Genomic DNA, 21169 nt, shown 5'->3' with positions numbered 1-21169 from the left:
GAAAGATGAAGGGTGATGCTTTAGTTTGGGTTTTTATTTTATTTTGATTTTTCCTTGTTTTGTTTCTGTTCTCTTCTAGACACATGCTCCAAGTTTAGAGGTGAGATGGAGAGGCCCTAAATACAATGCAATTTGTGGCCAAAGTTCAGTAACTCAGGACCAGGAAAAAATGAGTTAAGAAAAATCATATCGACTGGTGGCAGCTGTATTTAAAGGGGATATGAGTTCTGTAAGGGATCTCAAACCAAAAGAATTGAACGATAAGACTGACCCATTTTCCCTACAGAGTTGTTGAGATGTATTTCATTTTATCTTATGCTAGATCTTTAAAGCCCAAACTGTAGTGGAGGAGTGGCGACTGTCCACTGAGTTGAGGTAGTAAATAATTCAGCTTGAATCCTCATATGGCTTCAATTTTTACATAATAGAGGTGAAAAGCAAATGTCTAAGAAATAGTTCTCAGGGACTTCCCTGGTGGTCCAGTGGGTAAGACTCTGTGCTCCCAGTGCAGGGGGTCCAGGTTCGATCCCTGGTCAGGGAACTGGATCCCACATGCATGCCTCAACTAAAGATCTCGCATGCCACAACTAAGATCTCACATGCCGCAACTAAGACCCAGTGCAGCCAAAATAAACAAACAAATAAATAAATAATAAAAAAAGAAGAAATAGTTCTCATTTGTCTGTATTTGGAAGATTTTCTTATTATTATCAGTGACCTAAGTAAAAAGAAATTTCACAAGCTATTAACATTATTTAAATATTCAAACAATAAAAAAGAAAACTCCCTCTCCAGAAGACCTGGATAGCGCCTCCCAGCCACGCTGAACCGGCTCTGGGCTTTCCAGACACCGGCTTCCCTCATTTTCTTCTGCTGGGTCAGCTATGGCGGCCATGAAGACCCTGAACCCCAAGGCTGAGGTGGCCTGAGCCCACGCGGTGTCGGCCCTCAACATCAGCGTGGCCTGGGGGCTGCAGTACGTGCTGAGGACCAACTTGGGGCCTAAGGGCACCATGAAGATGCTTGTTTCTGGTGCTGGAGACATCAAGCTCACTAAAGATGGAAATGTGCTACTTCATGAAATGCAAATTCAACACGCAACAGCCTCCTTAATAGCCAAAGTAGCAACAGCCCAGGATGACATAACTGGTGATGGTACTACTTCCAATGTCCTAATCATTGGAGAGCTCCTGAAGCAGGTGGATCTCTACATTTCTGAAGGTCTTCATCCCAGAATAATTACAGAAGGATTTGAAGCTCCAAAGGAAAAGGCACTTCAGTTTTTGGAACAAGTCAAACTAAGCAAAGAGATGGACAGGGAAACACTTATAGATGTGGCCAGAACATCTCTACGTACTAAAGTTCATGCTGAACTTGCTGATGTCTTAACAGAGGCTGTAGTGGACTCCATTTTAGCCATTAAAAAACGAGATGAACCTATTGACCTCTTCATGGTTGAGATCATGGAGATGAAACATAAATCTGAAACTGATGCAAGCTTAATCAGAGGTCTTGTTTGGGACCATGGGGCATGGCATCCTGATATGAAAAAGAGAGTAGAAGATGAGTACATCCTCACATGCAATGTGTCATCAGAATATGGAAAAACAGAAGTGAATTCTGGCTTTTTTTTTTACAAGAGTGCAGAGGAGAGAGAAACTCGTGAAAGCCGAAAGAAAATTCATTGAAGACAGAGTTAAAAAAATGATAGACCTGAAAACGAAAGTCTGTGGTGATTCAGATAAAGGATTTGTTGTTATTAATCAAAAGGGAATTGACCCCTTTTCCTTAGATGCTCTTGCAAAAGAAGGCATAGTAGCTCTGCGCAGAGCTAAAAGGAGAAATGTGGAAAGGCTGACTCTTGCTTGTGGTGGAGTACCCCTAAATTTTCTTGATGACCTAAATCCTGATTGTTTGGGACATGCAGGACTTGTCTATGAATATACACTGGGAGAGGAGAAGTTCACCTTTATTGAGAAATGTAACAGTCCTCGCTCGGTCACATTATTGATCAAAGGACCAAATAAGCACACACTTACTCAAATCAAAGATGCAATAAGAGATGGCTTGAGGGCTGTTAAAAATGCTATTGATGATGGCTGTGTAGTTCCAGGTACTGGTGCAGTGGAAGTGGCAATGGCAGAAGCCCTGATTAAATACAAGTCCAGTGTAAAGGGCAGGGCCCAACTTGGAGTTCAAGCATTTGCTGATGCATTGCTCATGATTCCCAAGGTTCTTGCTCAGAACTCTGTTTTTGACCTTCAGGAAACACTAGTTAAAGTTCAAGCAGAACATTCGGAATCAGGTCAACTTGTGGGTGTAGACTTGAATACAGATGAGCCAATGGTAGCAGCAGAAGTAGGCATAAGGGATAAATATTATGTAAAGAAACAGCTTCTTCATTCCTGCACTGTGATTGCCACCAACATTCTCCTGGTTGATGAGATCATGAGAGCTGGAATATCTTCTCTAAAAAGTTGAATTGAAGCTTCCCTTGTATCATCTGAATCATAGACTCTACAGAGCGATCCTAAGAATATAGCTATGGAATTTTTGTCCAAGCTTCAAATGATTTTCAAAGGATTTTCTTTTCCCATATAAAAAAAGGAGAGAACACTGGCACCTATTCAGATTCTGAGGTTCTGAAATTACAATTACAGTATTTTAAAAATTGCACTGTAGTGTACACATACAGGCCATACTTGCCAATAAACAGGATGTTTTGCTTTAGCTTCAGTGATATAAAAATACATGTTAGATAGGCATATGTTATCTACCTTGTTATTAAATATTCCTCGAAAAACAACAACACCAAAAAAAAAAGAAAACTCCTTTAGTTTCAGCATAAACACACAGGCACTCCTTCCCACTAAATGCTCTCTCATCTTTATGACATCCTTTTGCTAATTTATAGCTGGGATTTCTGCCATGCTTCTAGTGAAATAAGACATGTTTATGACTAAGGCTTTCACACTTTCAAAAATTTTTCAACTAGATACTTGAGAAACTTAACAATATCTTCCTCCCCTAAAGTCAGTATAATTCATAGAGATATAAATATTGAGCAATTTGAATTTCTTGTGGTTGCCAAACTTACAACCATATTTTACAGTTAGTGGATTAGGAACACCTTTAGTTCTCTCTTGAGTTTGTCAGAAGAGTAACTTGATTTCTTTGACCTGCTTTCATACTTTTCACCTTATGTTGTTAGACCATGGGATTTTATATTATTTCTCCCAATGGAAAATATAAGACTTCCATAAATGAGGGCTTGACATTTAAAACGTTTATTGCTTATTAGGTATATGATTTGCAAATATTTTCTCTCATTCTGTAGGTTGCTTTTTCATTTCGTTGATTGTTCCTTTTGCTGTGCAGAAGCTTTTGAGTTTAATGTAGTCTCACTTGTTTATTTTTGCTCTTGTTGTCTGTGCTTTTGGTGTCATATCCAAAAATTCATTGCTAAGACCAATGTCAAGGAGCTTTTCCTGTACATTTTCTTCTAGGAATTTTATGGTTTCAAGTCTTAAATTTAAGTCTTTAACCATTTTGAGTTGATTTTTGTGTATGGTGTATGATAAAGGTATAATTTCATTCTTCTGCATTTCTGTATACCATTTCCCAAACAACATTGAAGAGACTATCCTTTCCCCGTTGTGTATCCTTTTTTAAAATTGAGATATAACTGACATAAAACATTATATTCATTTCAGGTGTACATCAGAATGATTTGGTATTTGTATATATTGTGAAATCACCCACCGCAATAAATCTAGTCAGCATCTGTCACTATACATAGCTACAACTTTTTTTTCTTGTAATGAGAACTTTAAAGATTTACTCTCTTATCAACTTTCAAGTATGCAATATAGTATCATTAACTACAGTCACCATGCTGTACATTACTTCTCCATGATTTATTTATTTTATAACTGGGTGAAATGGGTGAAGGTGGAAATGGATGAAGGTGGTCAAAAGGTATAAACTTCCAGGTATAAACTTCCCATTGTGTATTCTTGGTGCACATGATAAAGCAAATACTATATAATCTCACTTATATATGGAATCTTAAAAAAAAGTCAAACTCACAGAAGGAGAAAGTAGAACAGTGGGTTACCAGGGGCTAGAGGGTGACAGAAATGGAGAGGTGTCAGTCAAAGGGTATAAACTTTCAGTTGTGAGGTAAATAAGTTCTGGGGATCTAACCTACAGCATGGTGACTATAGTTAATAACACTATATTGTATATTTGAAATTTGCTAAAAGAGTAGATCTTAAGTATTCTCACCACACACAAAAAATGGTAACTATGTGAGGTGATATATGTGTTAATTAGCTTCATTGTGGTAATCATTTCATACATATATATATATATATATACACACACATATATATATACACACATATATATATATATATCAAGTTGCAATGCTGTATACCTTAAATGTATACAACTTTAATTTGTCAATTATACCTCAAAAAAGCTGGAATAAAATAAAATAAAATACAGGTTCATTGCTTCATAATGTTTCCATTTGTTAGTGAGACCCAGGATTGCACTATCAGTAGATATGCAATGTATTTGAATATAAAAATTTTCCTCAGAATGCACTGTCAATAAACATAGATAATTTGGCTTTGTTTTTGAACATGTTACAAACAGGATATTAATTCTTAGATGACTTAGCTCAAAGGTCAATTCCAGAATAGACTCTGGCAACACCCACATACTCCTGTAATAGGTTCTAATAAGAAACACAAACATATATCATGCCTATAAACCCAAGTTTCAATCACTACTTTGGACCCAGAAGTAAGGATGATGGTGAAACCAACACTACCGTGCTTCCATACAGCTTCTCTACCAGGCCTACAAACTCATCTGACAGCCCTAAGATCAGCCAGTATATCCTACTTCCTGATATGTATCAGGTATTTTAAAAATATTTTTATTATAAAATTAATGATCCATGTAGAAAATTCAGAAAATCCAGAACTGTAAAGAAGAAAATAAAATAACCTATAGTTCTATATTCTAAAGATAACTTCCATTTTTTTGATGTGTTTCCTAGAAATATTTTTTATCTTTTTGTTTTTGTTATATTATCGTGAACACCTTTTCATATCCTTAGACATTCTGTAAAAGGAATTTTAATGGTTGTATAATGTTTTACTGTATTCAGGTAATACATTATTTAACCACATTGCTATAGTGAAGAACCTGTTTTAAACAATTTTTAATATTGTAATGTGGTGCATGTGCTGGAATATAATCCTCTAACTCACAGGAGATACACACTTCATGCATTTCTCTTTTAAATCATCTAGCATCCTTGTCTTGGCTCACCAACACTCTCTATCACACTATCTTGGAAACAATAATTAGTCACAGGGTGTTTTCGTGACCTAAGTGCAGGTCAATCCAAGACATTTTCTGGTTTGATAGAGAGATGCTATGAAAATAGGGCAAGAAATGCTCTTTTATCTCTGGAGTTGCTAAAGCAGACAGGGTGGAAACCTGCAGCTTCTGGGGTTCGTATTTTCTTCTTTGAGAGGAAACCCATCTGAAGAGTGAAGTCAAGTAAAACGAGCAGAGAGAAATGATAGATGAAGTACAGGAATGTCCTGGCATATACTGGTCCTTGCTGCCTGACCCTGGGCCCTGGGGATTGCAACTCCTCCTTCAATTTTGTGAATTTCCTTTGTAGTTTTTCTAGCTTTAGGAACAGCCACATTTCCACTTTTCATTTAAATTATTTTGGGCTGGGTAACTGTCACAATTGAAAAAACTTTTATTTTGGCATCTATAATTTCTTTCTGAAGACTACTTTTTAAAGTAGAACTTAGGGTTCAAAGAATAATATTTCAAAGCTCTTGATACATATTGCAAAATCGAATTACAGAGAATTAACATCAACTTGCACTCTGTCAGTAATGAATGTACGCCATAGACAGGTTTCTGAAAAATCTCCAAATGATGATACAACTGTTGTTTTGAGGTTGCTTCTAATTCTGAATTTTAATTTTATTTATTCCACCAATATTTATAAAGCAGCTGCTACAGTGTGCCAGGAACTGTCCATGAATTAGAATGCAAAAAATGACGACACAGGCCTGACTTAAATGAGTTCACATCTGGTTGGGGAAGAAGAAGCCTTCCTATCCAAATATATCATGGACTTCCCTGGTGGCATGGTGGTTAAGAATCTGCTTGCCAATGCAGGGGACACGGGTTTGATCCCTGGTCCAGGAAGATCCCACATGCCGCGGAGCAACTAAGCCCATACACCACAACTACTGAGCCTGCGCTCTAGAGCCCACGAGCCACAACTACTGAGCCCGCATGCCACAACTACTGACGCCCGTGCATCTAGAGCCCGTGCTCCGCAACAAGAGAAGCCACTGCAATGAGAAGCCCTTGCACCACAACAAAGAGTAGCCCCCGCTCGCCACAACTAGAGAAAGACTGCGCGCAGCAACGAAGACCCAATGCAGCCATACATATATACATACATATATAAATAAATAAAACCAAATATATCATGATGCAATGAGTAATATAACAATAACATGCTTGGAAAGTGAGCAAATGGGAGGCTATCAGCACCTGGACTGGCTTTGTGGAATTGATAGAAGGTATACAAGTTTAAGAGTCTCCCCACAAGAGGGGATAAGAACTGTGGAACAGGCATACCCATAGAAAAGATCTGAGAAAGCTGCAGAATCCCTAATAGGGTTGAAGGAAGGAATTTTTCTCCTGAAATCAGTCAGTAGAGACTGCAAGAGGTGACTGCTTCTTCAAATGCAAAGTCAGTAATGTAAGACTTCAAGGAACATGAAAAAAATTGAGAAAGCCTGACACTACCAAAGGAACACATTTTCCAGTAACTGACCCAAGAAATGGAGATATGCGATTTGCCTGATAAAGAATTTAAAGTACTTGTTTTAAAATACTGAACCATTACATTGTATACCTGAAATATAATGTTAAATATCAACTATGCTTGTATGAAAAAATAAAGCAAAAGAGTTGTTTTCACAAAACTCAGTGAGCTACAAGAAAACAGAAAGACAATACAATGAAATCAGGAAAGCAATACGTGAATAAAATGAGAAGCTTAATATAAAGATAGAAATAATAAAAAAGAATGAAACAAACTTGGGAGCTAAATATTACAATGAAGAAATGAAAAATGCAATAGGGAACATCAATGTCAGAGTGGATTAAGCAGAAGAAAAAAATATGTGAAGTAGAATACAAATCGTTCGAAACTATCCAGTCAGAAGAGAACAAAGGAAAATGAAAAAGAGTTCAGAAAGCCTACATGAACTATAGGAAATTATTAAGAGAAGCAATCTAATGACATCATTGAGAAATAATCTATACATTATTGGCATCCCAGAAGGAGGAGAAAGGGAAAAAGGAGTAGAAAGGTTATTTAAAGAATTAATGGCTGAGAACTTCCCAAGTCTGGGGAGAGATCTGAACATCCAAGTTTATGAAATTCCTAGGCTGCCCCAAAATTTCAAAACAAGATAATCTTCTCCAAGGCACTTTATTAAAAAAACAAAAAAAACAAAAAAAAAAAACAAAAACTGTCTAAAATCAAAGACAAAGAGAGGATTTTAAAAGTAGCAAGAGAAAAAAAATTACACACAAGGGAACTCCTGTTCCTATCTGCATATTTCTCAGCAGAAACTTTGCAGGCCAGGAGAGAATAGAATGACATAGCCAAAGTGCTGAAAGAAAAAAAGTGGTAACTAGAATATTTTACCAGGCAAGGTTGCCCTTCAGAAATGAAGGAGAGACAAAGATGCTACCAAATAAACAAAAGCTGAGGGTGTTCATCACCACTACACCTGCCTTACAAGAAATGCTGAATGGAATTACCTCTGTTTGCAGATAATTTGATCTTATATATAGAAAATCCTAAAGACTCCATCAAAAAATTGTTAGAATTAATAAACAAATTAAGTAAAGTTGTAGGATACAAAATCAATATTAAAAAAATCAGTTGCATTTCTATACATCAACAATGAAATACCTGAAAGAGAAATAAAGAAAACAATCTCAATTACAATAGCATCAAAAACAATAAAATATTTAGGCATAAATTTAACCAAGGATGCAAAAAATTCATACACTGAAAATTATAAAATGTTTAAGAAAGAAATGTAGAGACACAAATAAATGGCACAATATCCCCTGTTTGTGGATCAGAAGAATTAATATTTTTCAAATGCCCATAATACTCAAGGCCATCAATAGATTTAATGCAATCCGTATCAAAATTCCAAAGACATTTTTCACAGAAACAGAAGAACAATTCTAAAATTTGTATGAGACCATAAAAATCCCAAATATTCAAGGCAATCTTGAGAAAGAACAAAGCTGAAGACATCATACTTTCTGATTTCAAAATACATTACTAAACTATAGTAACCAAAACAGTATTACCGGCAAAAGTGGACACATAGACATATGAAACAGAATTGTGAGCCCAGAAATAAATCCATGCATATATGGCCAACTAATATTTGACAAGGGAACCAAAAGTATTCAGTGGGGAAAGCATAGTCTCTTCAATAAATGGTGCTGGGAAAACTGGATATTCACACGCTAGAAGAACGAAATTGGACCTCTATCTTAAACCATTCACAAGAATTTACTTGAAATGGAATAAAGACTTGAATGTAAAACCTGAAACTATAAAACTACTAGAAGACGAAGGGAAAAACATCATTGACACTGGTCTTGACAATGACTTTTTGGATGTGGTGCCAAAAGCACAAGCCACAAAGGCAAAAACAAAAAAGTGGAACTGCATCAAACCAGAAAGCTTCTGCATAGCAAAAGAAACAATCAACAGAATAAAAAGGCAACCTACAGAATGGAAGAAAATATAGGCAAACCATATACTGGATAAAGGATTAATATCCAAAATACATAAGGAACTCATATAACTCAGTAGCAAAACAACAAAAAACAATCCATCTAAAAAATGGGCAGAGGACCTAAATAGACATTTTTCCAAAGACATACAGACAGCCAATAGGTACATGAAAAGATGCTCAACATCACTAATCATCAGGAAAATGCAAATCAAAACCATAATGACATATCACCTCACACATGTTAAAATGGCTTTTATAAAAAAGACAAGTGATAACAAGTGTTGGCAAGGATGTAGAGAGAAAGGAACCCTCCTACATTGTTGGTGGGAATGTAAATTGCTGCAGCCACTATGGAAAACAGTACGGAGATTCCTCAAAAAGCTAAAAATAGAGCTACCATATGATCCAACAATCTCATTTCTGGGCATATATCCTAAAAAATGAAATCACTATTAGAAGAGATAGCTGCACTTCCATGTTCAGTGCAGCACTATTCACAATAGCCAAGATAGGAAAATAACCTAAATGTCCACTAAATGTCCATTGATGGATGAATGGATAAATGGATAAAGAAAATTATATATATATAATTATTATATTATTATATATATAATTATAATTATATAATATAATGGAATATTATTCAGCCACAAAAATGAAGGAAACCCTGCCATTTGCAACAACCTGAATGGGCCTTGAGAGAGCATTATGCTAAGTGAAATAAGTCAGAACAAAAAAGACAAATACTTTATAATCTCACTTATATGTAGGGATCTAAAATAGCTGAACTCATAGAAACAGAGTAAAATACTAGTTGCCAGGGGGCTGAGGGGTGTAGGAAATGGGAATATTTTGGTCAAAGGTACAAACTTGCAGTTATAAGATGAATAAATTCTGGAGATCTAATGTACAACAGGGTTACTATAGTTAACAATACTACATCATACACTTGAAACAGCTGACAGAATAAATCTTAAACATTCTCACCACAAAAAGTGGTAATTATGTGAGATGATGGAGGTATTAAACAACCTTATTGTGGTAATCATTTCACAATATATATATTTATCAGAGCATCACACTGTACATCTTAAACTTACACATTGTTATATGCCATTGTGTCTCAATAAAGTTGATTAAAAAAAAAATGCTAAAAAAGAAGTTGCATGGCCCCTGCTGTTTTTCCATGATATGCTCTGCTGGAAAAAAAAAAACATGTGTCAGTAAAGCTGTTGGCAAGTTCTTTTTGAACCCCATCTCTTGATATCAGAAATGACTAGCTTGTATATTGTTCTGAATCTAAAACTCATCTAGTGAGAAAATGAACAAGATTGTCTGCTGGGGTTTAAAAAAAACTTTTCTGGGAAGTTTTCCCCAGCGGAAAATTTCTTTACTGATTTAACTGACCTGGTTATTTCTTTTGTTATTCATTTTATTTACTCCTATATTACATACCTCACCATTACATTTTATTTAACAGTCTTTCTGTGAGTAGTAGGCCTCAGTCTTGAATTTCACTGGTCTATAATACCTTTCTTTACATTTAATGTTACTAAAGTTCATTGAATTTCCAAATGAATCTCCTTTGTAACATCTCTATGTCTTTTTCTATCAAATATAGTCATTTTCCAAAATGGTAGCATGAAGTATCACTTACATATAATATTATTCAACAATTCTGTGATGCTAAACATTTCATCAGCCTCCATAAATAGTGTATGATTTTTAAAAGTTAAAAAGAGGATGTGAATGGGAGAAAATATTTGCAAATGAATCAATGGACAAAGGATTAATCTCCAAAATATATAAACAGCTCATTCAGCTCAATATTAAAGAAACAAACAACCCAATCCAAAAATGGGCAGAAGACCTAAATAGACATTTCTCCAAAGAAGACATACAGATGGCCAAGAAGCACATGAAAAGATGCTCAACATCACTAATCATTAGCGAAATGCAAATCAAAACTACAATGAGGTATCACCTCACACCAGTTAGAATGGGCATCATCAGAAAATCTACAAACAACAAATGCTGGAGAGGGTGTGGAGAAAAGGGAACCCTCTTGCACTGTTGGTGGGAATGTAAATTGATACAGCCACTATGGAGAACAATATGGAGGTTCCTTCAAAAACTAAAAATAGAATTACCATATGATCCAGCAATCCCACTACTGGGCATATACCCAGAGAAAACCGTAATTCAAAAAGACACATGCACCCCAATGTTCATTGCAGCACTATTTACAATAGCCAGGTCATGGAAGCAACCTAAATGCCCATCGACAGACGAATGGATAAAGAAGATGTGGTACATATATACAATGGAATATTACTCAGCCATAAGAAGGAACGAAATTGGGTCATTTGTAGAGACGTGGATGGATCTAGAGACTGTCATACAGAGTGAAGTAAGTCAGAAAGAGAAAAACAAATATCGTATATTAACGCATGTATGTGGAACCTAGAAAAATGGTACAGATGAACCGGTTTGCAGGGCAGAAGTTGAGACACAGATGTAGAGAACAAACGTATGGACACCAAGGGGGGAAAACTGCGGTGGGGTGGGGATGGTGGTGTGCTGAATTGGGCGATTGGGATTGACACGTATACAGTGATGTGTATAAAATTGATGACTGATTTAAAAAAAAAAAAAAAAAAGAGGATGTCACCAGTAAAACAGCAACACTGACCTCTATCAACCAAACTTCCTGGGCAAGGATCCAAAAAGTCTAGGGACATTCTGTCTAATAATACTGGCCTAATCAAAGATATCTGCCCAAGAAAAGGAAATTCTATTTAGTGTCTGGTTAACAGCTAGTCCAATTAATGATATCAATTCTGTTTGTGAGAGCAAAGAAGAACTTGGAGAGGAGGTGAGTTAGGGAGGCACATGCGGGCTGTGGAGGGGTCATCTTCCAACAAGGCTGTCACTCCATCCTCCCTCTTATCTGTCTACACTGGAGAAAGATAGGAAAGTAGTGAAGAGCCTGATACAGGACATTCACTCTAAAGCTGTTGAGGCGTAGAAGAGTCTGTGAAATATCCAGCAGCAAAAACACAAGCTGAGAGAGAGAACGGGCTATTACTTCCTCATATTTCCACTCAGAGATTTTCAGACAAGAAACTATTTAAGCCAAGTTGACTGTATTATTTTTTATCAGATGAAGAAAACAAATATATATATATATATATATATATATATATATAGTCAACTGGTTTTTATACCGTTTTCAAAGATGGAGGCATAGCTCCCCCAAATGCAAACATTCCAAATGCAAACCATTTTTAGTCTTGAGGGTAATGGATGCGGAAGTATAATAGCTCCCATGGTCAGGGAATAACTGATAAAACTGAACGCTGCAGTTTATCCCTGGCCCTGGGAGCAGTCTGTCTGCTCCAAGTGCCAGCATTAAGAAGATACATCGTCTGGAGATTTTAACAGAAACAATAACAAAACCAACTAAAAGTCTTTTACGTAAGCTGTCCATTATGTAGGATGGGCAATTCTAAATATCTGGGATAAAATATTCCTATCTGAAGAGATCTTCTGTTGGTTGGTCTAAGTTCTGTGGTCATTGTTGAAATTTAATACTAGAGATGAAAGCTTTAAATTAAAACACTTTTCTTTCTTATCCTCTTATAAACATCGAGAGTTAATTGGGAAAATCCCCATTTTACAGTCATCCCTCAACAAACAGGGACTCGACTACATGTGTTGTTTGAGAGAGTTCCTAATGTTATGAGCTCTGTGAGCTTGCTTCATTCAGAGCTCATGTCACTCATCCCTGGGCTCTTGCCTTTTCTTGCACGTGGACAGGAGATTAAAATTGAACTCTGCAGGCACAGTGAGCAACCAAGCAAAGAAACATAACTTGAGTTACTTCAATTCTGTCATTTTAAGCTACCAGTTGGAATTTTCACATGTATTTAACATTTTAAACAGTGAAAAATAGTGTGAACTGCAAAGTATAATGATTTTCTTCTGTTAAGTAAACATTTTGACTTGCACATGAACTATTTTTTATGAACTTAAATCTTTATTATTGAGATTTAGTCTTCTAAAGTTGTTTGTTCTTTAGCTTTAAAACAATTAACAAAAAAATCAGTTCCCTAATTGAACTGATTTCATGTTTCCGGATATGATTTGATATAAAAAAATTCCAATAATAAATATTTCATTCTCTGTTTTTCTATTATATATTGATATTTTTTGTTTTACGATGACTACTGACAATATTTTTCTATGTAGATAAATGTAGTCTTAAAAATGATCTTTTCCACGTATAAAATATATTAGGCATGCCACCATCTCATCCATATCATAGATGCTTTACTCCCTTTTACCTCTGTGGATTTTTGCTCATTTCTTCCACTTGTACTCCTACCGGTTAATGTCTGCCATCTTCTCTACACTCTGATGAAATCCAATACTTTATACAATATTGACAGTGACTGACACCAATTGTCTGTGACACCTTTTTTTTCCCCCTTTTAATTCGGAGAATTTATGTTTTAAGTCTTGTGGTTACTCTCTGATCAAAGTACAAACACTCTGATATGTTACAAACAAGCGAATAAAAACAGTTCCTGGGTATGCTTATTCATCCAAATATTTACCCAACTGTACTTTCAGTACTCCTCTTCTGCCACTTCATCACAAACTCCCACCCTGAGACTCAATAAACGGGCACCAGACCTGGTTATGGGTTATCTCCTCTGCGCATCACCTAGATGACAGCATAGCTTGTTTCTTGCTTCACTCAGATTCTCAAATGATAGTTTATCAGAAAGAATTTGTCTTTACCACCGATAAAAATAACTCCCATCACTTTTACTCTGTTCCCTTTTCTCTACTGTAGTTTCTACTATTTGTTCACTCATTTACTGTAATTTCCCAATATTCTGTGAGCCCCAAAGCATGAACATTGGCTGTCTTATTTACCACGATATTTGGTAACGTTGCCTAAAATAGTGCCTGGCACTAGGAAGCACTCAATATTTGTTGAACAAATGCTCTGATCTCCAGGAGACTCTGGAAAGGAAGACAACTTGTAAAATGCATTGTAGGAGACCCACCTTCACCCCATTTTTGAGTTTGATGAGTGGGAAACTGGAACGAATCTTTTAAATTTGGAGATACAAAGGTAGAAAGAGAGTATAGGCCTCTATTAGTTTGCTAAGGCTGCTGTAACTAAGTACCATAAACTGAGTAGCTTAAACAACAGAAATGTATTGTCTCATAGTTCTGGAGGCTAGAAGTCCGAGATCAAGGTATCAGCAGTGTTGGTTCCTTCTGAGGGCTGTGAGGGACAAGCTATTCCAAGCCTCTCCCCTAGCTTCTGCTGGTTTGTGGGCAATCTGGCAATTCTGGCTTCTAAGAAGCATCACCCTGATCTCTGCCTTCATCTTCACATGGCATTCTCCCTGTATGTATGTCTGTCTCCAAAATTCCCTTTTTATAAGGACACCAGTCATATTGGATTAGAGCCCATCTTAATGACTTCATCATAACTAATTATATCTGCAAAGACTATTTCCGAATAAGAACACTGAGGGTTAGGACTTCAACATATGAATTTTGGGGGAACACAATTCAATGTGTAATAGCCTCCTTGGCAAATCTGAGGGAGATGGGAAGTCTTGTGGAAGGTCTCCTGAAGAATCATGGAGATCCAGCACAAGATTAGAAATGGTGGGGTGGCATGTTCCAGGCATAAGGGGCAACAGCCTTCCATTTACCCTCCGAAGGGTCCTATGGTTTCAAACAAATAACAGAACATCCAAAAGCTGAAGTGATACCCCAAGAGAATATTAGTTTAGAGAGGAATTGCCGGCAGACCTGTAAACGTCTTGAAACTAGTTCAAGGGAATGCTGCTACAGAGGGTGCATTTTGCACTGGCTTTGGGATTCAGCCGATTTTGTGAATTTCTGCTGATGGCAGGGTGAGCGGAGACAAACCCAAAGGCCAGACTGCATGAGTTATATCACTTTAGATGCCAGCGGGAGACCGACATAGAGCAAGATGGAGAAAAACGCTGACTTCCCACCGGTGACGGTGGCGTTTGTGTAGGCCAGTAGGATTTAACATCAATCCCAAAGAAAAAAAAGAGTCCAAGTACAGAATTTTTCTGAGTTAAAGCTGAAATGACTGAGAAAAATCACCAAAGTAACTAGGTTTATCTGCAAGTGGTAAGATCCTAATAATAATAATAATGTCATTATTGTATCAGAGAGAACCAGGGACTGGTATAGAGTATGTTGTGATAGAAATTAATTTGTGGAAAAGAAAGAGAAGTTACATCTTGTCACATAAGGCCTAAATTTGTAGTCTATTAAGTCTGTACCCATCAAGTTTTCTTTAACCAAGGAGATTCTTTAACCAAGGAGAACACTGGATGGATAACTCGCTATTGATATACTATTATGAATAATACCTAGACAGTACCACATAAAAATTAAAGGTTTCATATATTTTACTGGCTGGAAAAATACATATTATGGGTAAAATCCATATGTTTTTTGGTGTCAACATGATCAATATTCCCGCTAATCCATTAAATTTCATAGAATAAATGGATCACCTAAAATAATACAATAAGACTTGTTCTTTCTTCTGTAATTTTAACTCCCTCTACAATATACCCTTCTAATGGTTACTTATGACCACTTGCTCACTCTTTAAGGCAGATTGGGTTCCTCTAGGAGACGTGACCACAGCCACCCTTGCATCCCACCTGCTGGTTCTTGGCCTTTCTCATAGTGAGCTGACTCAGGACAGGGTCAGTTCTGCCTTCCTTTCCCTAGATGCCCTTCCAGGTTATGCACAGCCATTGTACCCATTCCCAGCTTATTGGTCATTTTTTTCCCCTTGATTGAAGTGAAAACGTTTTCTTCTGGAAAAAAACTGTGGAGGCCCTGGTTTTATAAGTTTGATGGCTCTTATAATAACATCATTTAAAACAAGCAAAAAAATGCCTTCCTAAACCAGCTACATGTTTTACACTATTCATATGTTCAGGAGTATCGCTCTCTTTAATTTTCACTTCTTTCATCCCTTCTGTAACAGGATCTTCTTTTCCTTTGGGAAGCCTTACCTGCCATTTGTGAGGATGAGGCACACGACGGTTACAGGAATCTCTCTTGGGGCTCCATGTATGCTTCCTTGCTTCGGTGAACCACAAATCAGGGTCCTGAATAATGTGCAAGTCACCCCTGACTGCTGAGTTGGATGCATCATCTCACAGCCACCTGAGTAATAAGAACACTCTTGATGACTTGGTCCCTCACTGATGGTCCCTTCCTTCTTAGCCCGGGGTCCCATTTTGCTTCTTGTATTTTCCTAGGATATAACAACTACATTGAGGAATGTTTCCTCTCTCTCTCCTTATTCTCACTACCTTCTTGTAGGAGTTTGTGGGAATCTGCACACTAAATCATCCCACAAGGATGTAAGACCCTCTCTTTTTAGGGTCTTTCTGACATTTAAAAATAAAGATTGGAACTTGTGATAGTAGTTAGGACCACTACAAAGGAGCAGATAGCCTGTATTTACTTGATTGATGGGGCTCACTGAAGAGGTTTTTACACCAATTTGCAAGGGACAAAAGATGCCTTTATTTTGATTTGCTTTTTATTCTTGTTAAATAAAATGAGAAATAACTTGCAAAATATTAACCTTAAGAAGAGGGTAGTTTGTTGGCAATATTTCAATGTATATATGAATAAGCAAAGGTGACTTATAAAGAAAAATGTGTACTATTCTAATCAATAATTATCATTCATACTGCCCTGCCACATAATTCTCAATTTAAGTATTTATGTACACACCCAGATAAAATTTAAACTCCTCCAAGAAAGAGGAAAGTTTTATCATGTATTATAATTTTATCTAGGACACCCAACAAGGGCTTTTCACATAGTGGGGCTTTTATGTATATTTGTATTATATATGCAGAGATGTATATATACTAAATGTATCACATATATATGCATATATCATATATATCTTTAACATTTTCATATATTACACACATATACTAAATCTACCACATATATCTACTATATATTTACTCTGTATCATGTATATATACTTAATATATATTTACATATTTTGTAATACACACTTTACATGTATGCATCTTGTGTAGTTTATAAGATATGCATGCATGTATTATAGTTCACACATATCTTATAATATTTTCATATTTGGTGCGATTCTTATTTTAACAGACAATTTTCTTCCTAGGAAGTGAAAGCCAAGTAAAAAGATTTGGAATCTTTAAAAGACCCATATTTAGACTTTTAAATGTTAACGATGCTATGAATTCCTAAGCTGTGTGCTAACCAAACACATTATTAAAAGTGCTAATATTCAAATGCTGTGAAAATCACCGGGTGGGAGCACAACAGAGGAGTCTGGTTTGCAGAGGAGCCCTCATCCTGGGGACACAGGGTGAAATAAGGACGCTGGAGCGAAGGTGATGTGATGTAATTGTGAAAATTCTCCCTGAGGCAGGATACAGTTTCCTCCTTTCACTTAGTCTGATGCCGTAAACAGGGCTCATTTCACCCAAACCGGAGGTCTCCTCATTATCCCTTCACACCCGGCAGACACAGCCTCTGAAGCAGTTTTCTGTGGTGCTTGCCGGTCTAGACAGGCATGCTTTGCTCGGATGTTGAGAGGTGAAGGGGCAGCGCCCGCGAGGCCCCCTCGTGAATTTCGCAGGCAGGTCTCTTTAATTCAGTCACTTGCTGGACTTGCCAACTGAAATGGGCATGTGAGAGAAAGTCAGCTGTCCAGCAAAAGGGCTGCAGGGCCGGCTTCATCTCGGCCTTTGTCAAGTGCGACTGTGTTTTAATGCAGTGGCAGTAGTTCCAGAGGGGAAGATGGAGCTGTGGCAACTTGTTTGGATCTAACATGAGGCTTCAGGACGTGCCCGGGGAGACTCGCGCTGGGAGGAGCCCGAGTCTCTGGCCACGGCCTGTGGAGACGCGGCGTTGGCTGCTGTCTGTGCATTTGCACATTCTCAGTTGTGCTTGTCAACTTGTCATCCTCAGCTGTAATTGCCTCTTTTCTAGCTTATTCTCTGATCGGCATCACATGCACTGCAAATCGGCTTCCCACTGAACATCCTCTGTTGGCCTCTTGGTAACTTCAACACCCCAGGCGCCTTGATAAACACACTCAGAGCACCAGCGTCCAGTTTCAATGCTGGAGAAATGGGTTCTCCTCATCGCCTTTCCCTCCCCTCCTTCCTTCTCATTTTGATGGGCTTCGTCCATACAAATATGGTCTACTTAAGGCTAAAACTACATTCCACAGCACACCTTCTGGCCCCTTCAGTATCAAAAGTGAACTCTTTGCCTTAATTTTCCCCCTTTGGTAAGGGGTAGGAGGATTAGTATAGGGAAGCCAGGCAGGACAAAAAAACAAATTCTTCCACATTCCACATTTTCCTAAATGGATTACTAAATGCATATTGCTAATCACACAATTTTGTTTAGGCAAAAGAGAGAAAGAATATCAAGCTGTTGTTATCCACTACTAATTACAGATGAGAGAGGATTAAATTGGAAAGAATCTCACTGCAGGAAAATGGCAAAGGAAAAAAAGAAGCCTAATGTTGTTATTATTCAACAGAGACAACACACAAAGAAAACAGAGTTTAAGCCTTTCTTCAAAGGAATTTTAGAGGTAATTTGATGGATTTTTACAATGCAATTATTATTATTATTATTTTTAAGAATCAAAAGTACATTTTTAAACAAAAGAACTCATGGAAGGGCAAAATCTCCCCAGCATGGACAGGAGAGAAAAGGGTCTCAATAATTTCACAGTAAGGGGTTCTTTACTATGAAATCCCTGATTTCTGTCCCGTTTTGGCTACCTTCTGCCTAGCATCCTCTATTCCCTTCCAATATCATAAGCTTTACACAAGCCATCTAAACAGGCATACTTCCCAATATGATTTTGAAACTTTGTTGGTCAGGCTAAATGAATCTTAGCCTACAATGTAGAATACATGTTCTCATGCCTCAGAAATGCATTTGTTCATTTTCAGGTGTTTCAAGGAATAAATTACTTTGCTGCTTGATGCAACATAACAGTTCCGTGCCTCACTGTGTTCTTCATGCTGATTGAACTTGTCTGCTAAGAGAGGTTTTGAAAGTTAGCAGCCTCAGACCTCCCAACGCAGTGAATTCATATTACCTATCACACAAACATGTGTGACCTGTGGAACTGATGAGGAAAAAACTTGGGCCAATTGCCAGGTTTTCAATAGCCTTTCAATTTCTGTAAGTCTCCATCATTAAGGAATAAAATGACCCCTTTTAACTGAACTAACAATTTTATAGCGGGGTAGTAGAAAGTAAAATTTTCTTACATTTTTTGAAATTACATTGGCACACACACCTTGTGATTTACTTGATTCATGTCCTATAATGTATAATGTAGCTAGACTGTCTAAAATGTCCATTATCCATCAATGAATATGTAAACACAACTAATTATGAATATTGACAAAAATGGAACTGTTATTTCTTTAGAGAAGTTATGATGAGCTGAGTTTTGTGGGAAAACAAGCAGAGCAAGCTAAACGCTAATGTGATGTTATTTTGTCTGCTAATGCAGATCAGTCTGCCCCTAATAAAAGCCAGAGGTTTACTGCAAAAAGCAGTTGCAGAGGAAAGTTGATGATGATTTTAGCTCAGAGGGGAAGCACAGGTAATAGAAATCTTTAGATCATTTTCACACTTTAATTTTAGATATTTATCTCTACCTTTCCCAAAATAACTATTGTATCATATCTATAGTGTTATAACTTTTCCATATAAATCTAATGGTAACACAGCCACTTGCATTTAATTTTTTAGAACTGGTGATTCATTGGATCATTTATTTCAAATTAATTACTGAGCGTCTACTACACACCATGAGTGCTAGGGGGTTACAACTGTGATGGGACATTAACAAACTGAGCCCCAACAGAGATCACTGCTTAGCGGTTTTGAGTTTGCACTATTTCTCCTTCTTCCAAGGCCGACAGTCATCCCAACCTCCTTAGACTCACAGCTGCCTCCATACTAGAGCTGTGATCTGTGGCTGTGGCACAGATTTTTCTCTTTGAGAAGAGATCTTATTGGGGGTGAACAGGCCAAGGCTGCCAGCATCTCTACCCCAGAAACAAATGACACAGCAGATCCACCTGGGCAACTTAGAATACCAAAGTTTGGGCTTCAATTTCTCCTGAAGTTGGTTCGCAGGTCAGGAGGAGGTGCTAATATTCTAAGGAAAACCAAAATGCGTGCACATCTTCCTCTTCACTCCATCTCCTTTCCTCCCAGCTAGGCTGTGACGTCTTCCCCCAGTATTCTGCTGCAAGGCTTGCTGAGTAAGAACCTAGGTTTCAGAGGTGAGACGGTAGAAGTAGTGTTCTGTTTGTGTTGTCCTAGACAGGTTATGTAGCATTCTGTTTGTTTTTTCCAGCTTCAGTGAGGTGTAGTTGACATAAAATAAACTGCAGGTGTTTAAAACATATAGTTTGATAAATCTGGGCACATGTGTATATCCATAAGGCCATTATCACCATCCAGATAATAAACAAATCAATGACCTCAAAATTGTTTCCTCATGTCCGTTTGATACTTAGCATTCTAAGCCCCAGATTCTTCATCTGTAAAACCAGTATGAACATAGCAACCTAATAATGTCATGAAAAATTCACAAAACACAGGTAAAGCGAACACTATATAGCAGGAGAGGGGTCTGTGTTAGATCCTTACCCCCACTTTGCATCTGTGAATATTCATGAATTGTCAAGTTCTTACTGATTCTACCATTTTATGCTTCTCATTCTTTTCCCCCAGTAAGTCAAATCTTTTCTCATGCTTATAACCAGAAATAAAAGATTCCTAGGTAAGCTCTATAGGAGGTCTGCTGAGCTAGTTGGGGAGAGGAGAAAGCTGGGCATTTTGAACTACCCAGGCAGTGGATGGTAACTACGGACACAAGCCCTACTGCTGGCTGACAGCTGAGCAAATGTGTGTGAGAGAACCTGGAAGGGAGGGGGCACATCAAGGGCACTGATGTCTCTACCTGAAGAGAGTCTGATCTTACATCAGTAGCTGGCACCAGGGATGGGGATTCACAAAACTCTGTCAGCAAGGAAAGTGCTATCTGGTTGAACAAGATGGGGTAGAGAGACAGTTAGCTCCCAGGAGGAAGCTGTGATTACCTGAGTCCACATGGAATCAGTTCCTGTTTATTTCCA

The 21169-nt window shown here is 37.5% G+C and overlaps 1 protein-coding gene across 1 annotated transcript; it reads left to right on the top strand.

Moving 5' to 3' along the window:
- The first annotated feature begins 884 nt into the window (after window positions 1-884).
- Window positions 885-2506, top strand: LOC133082217 (T-complex protein 1 subunit zeta-like). Its single transcript, XM_061178714.1, is given in 2 exon segments — window positions 885-1651; window positions 1653-2506. Coding segments are annotated over 2 exon segments (1596 nt in total). The 3' UTR covers window positions 2482-2506.
- The last annotated feature ends 18663 nt before the right edge of the window (window positions 2507-21169 follow it).

The sequence above is a fragment of the Eubalaena glacialis genome, chromosome X (genome assembly GCF_028564815.1).
Source record: "Eubalaena glacialis isolate mEubGla1 chromosome X, mEubGla1.1.hap2.+ XY, whole genome shotgun sequence".
Lineage (NCBI taxonomy): Eukaryota > Metazoa > Chordata > Mammalia > Artiodactyla > Balaenidae > Eubalaena > Eubalaena glacialis.
The sequence above is the reverse complement of the archived record's forward strand: the minus strand, read 5'-3'. Positions and strand labels throughout refer to the sequence as shown.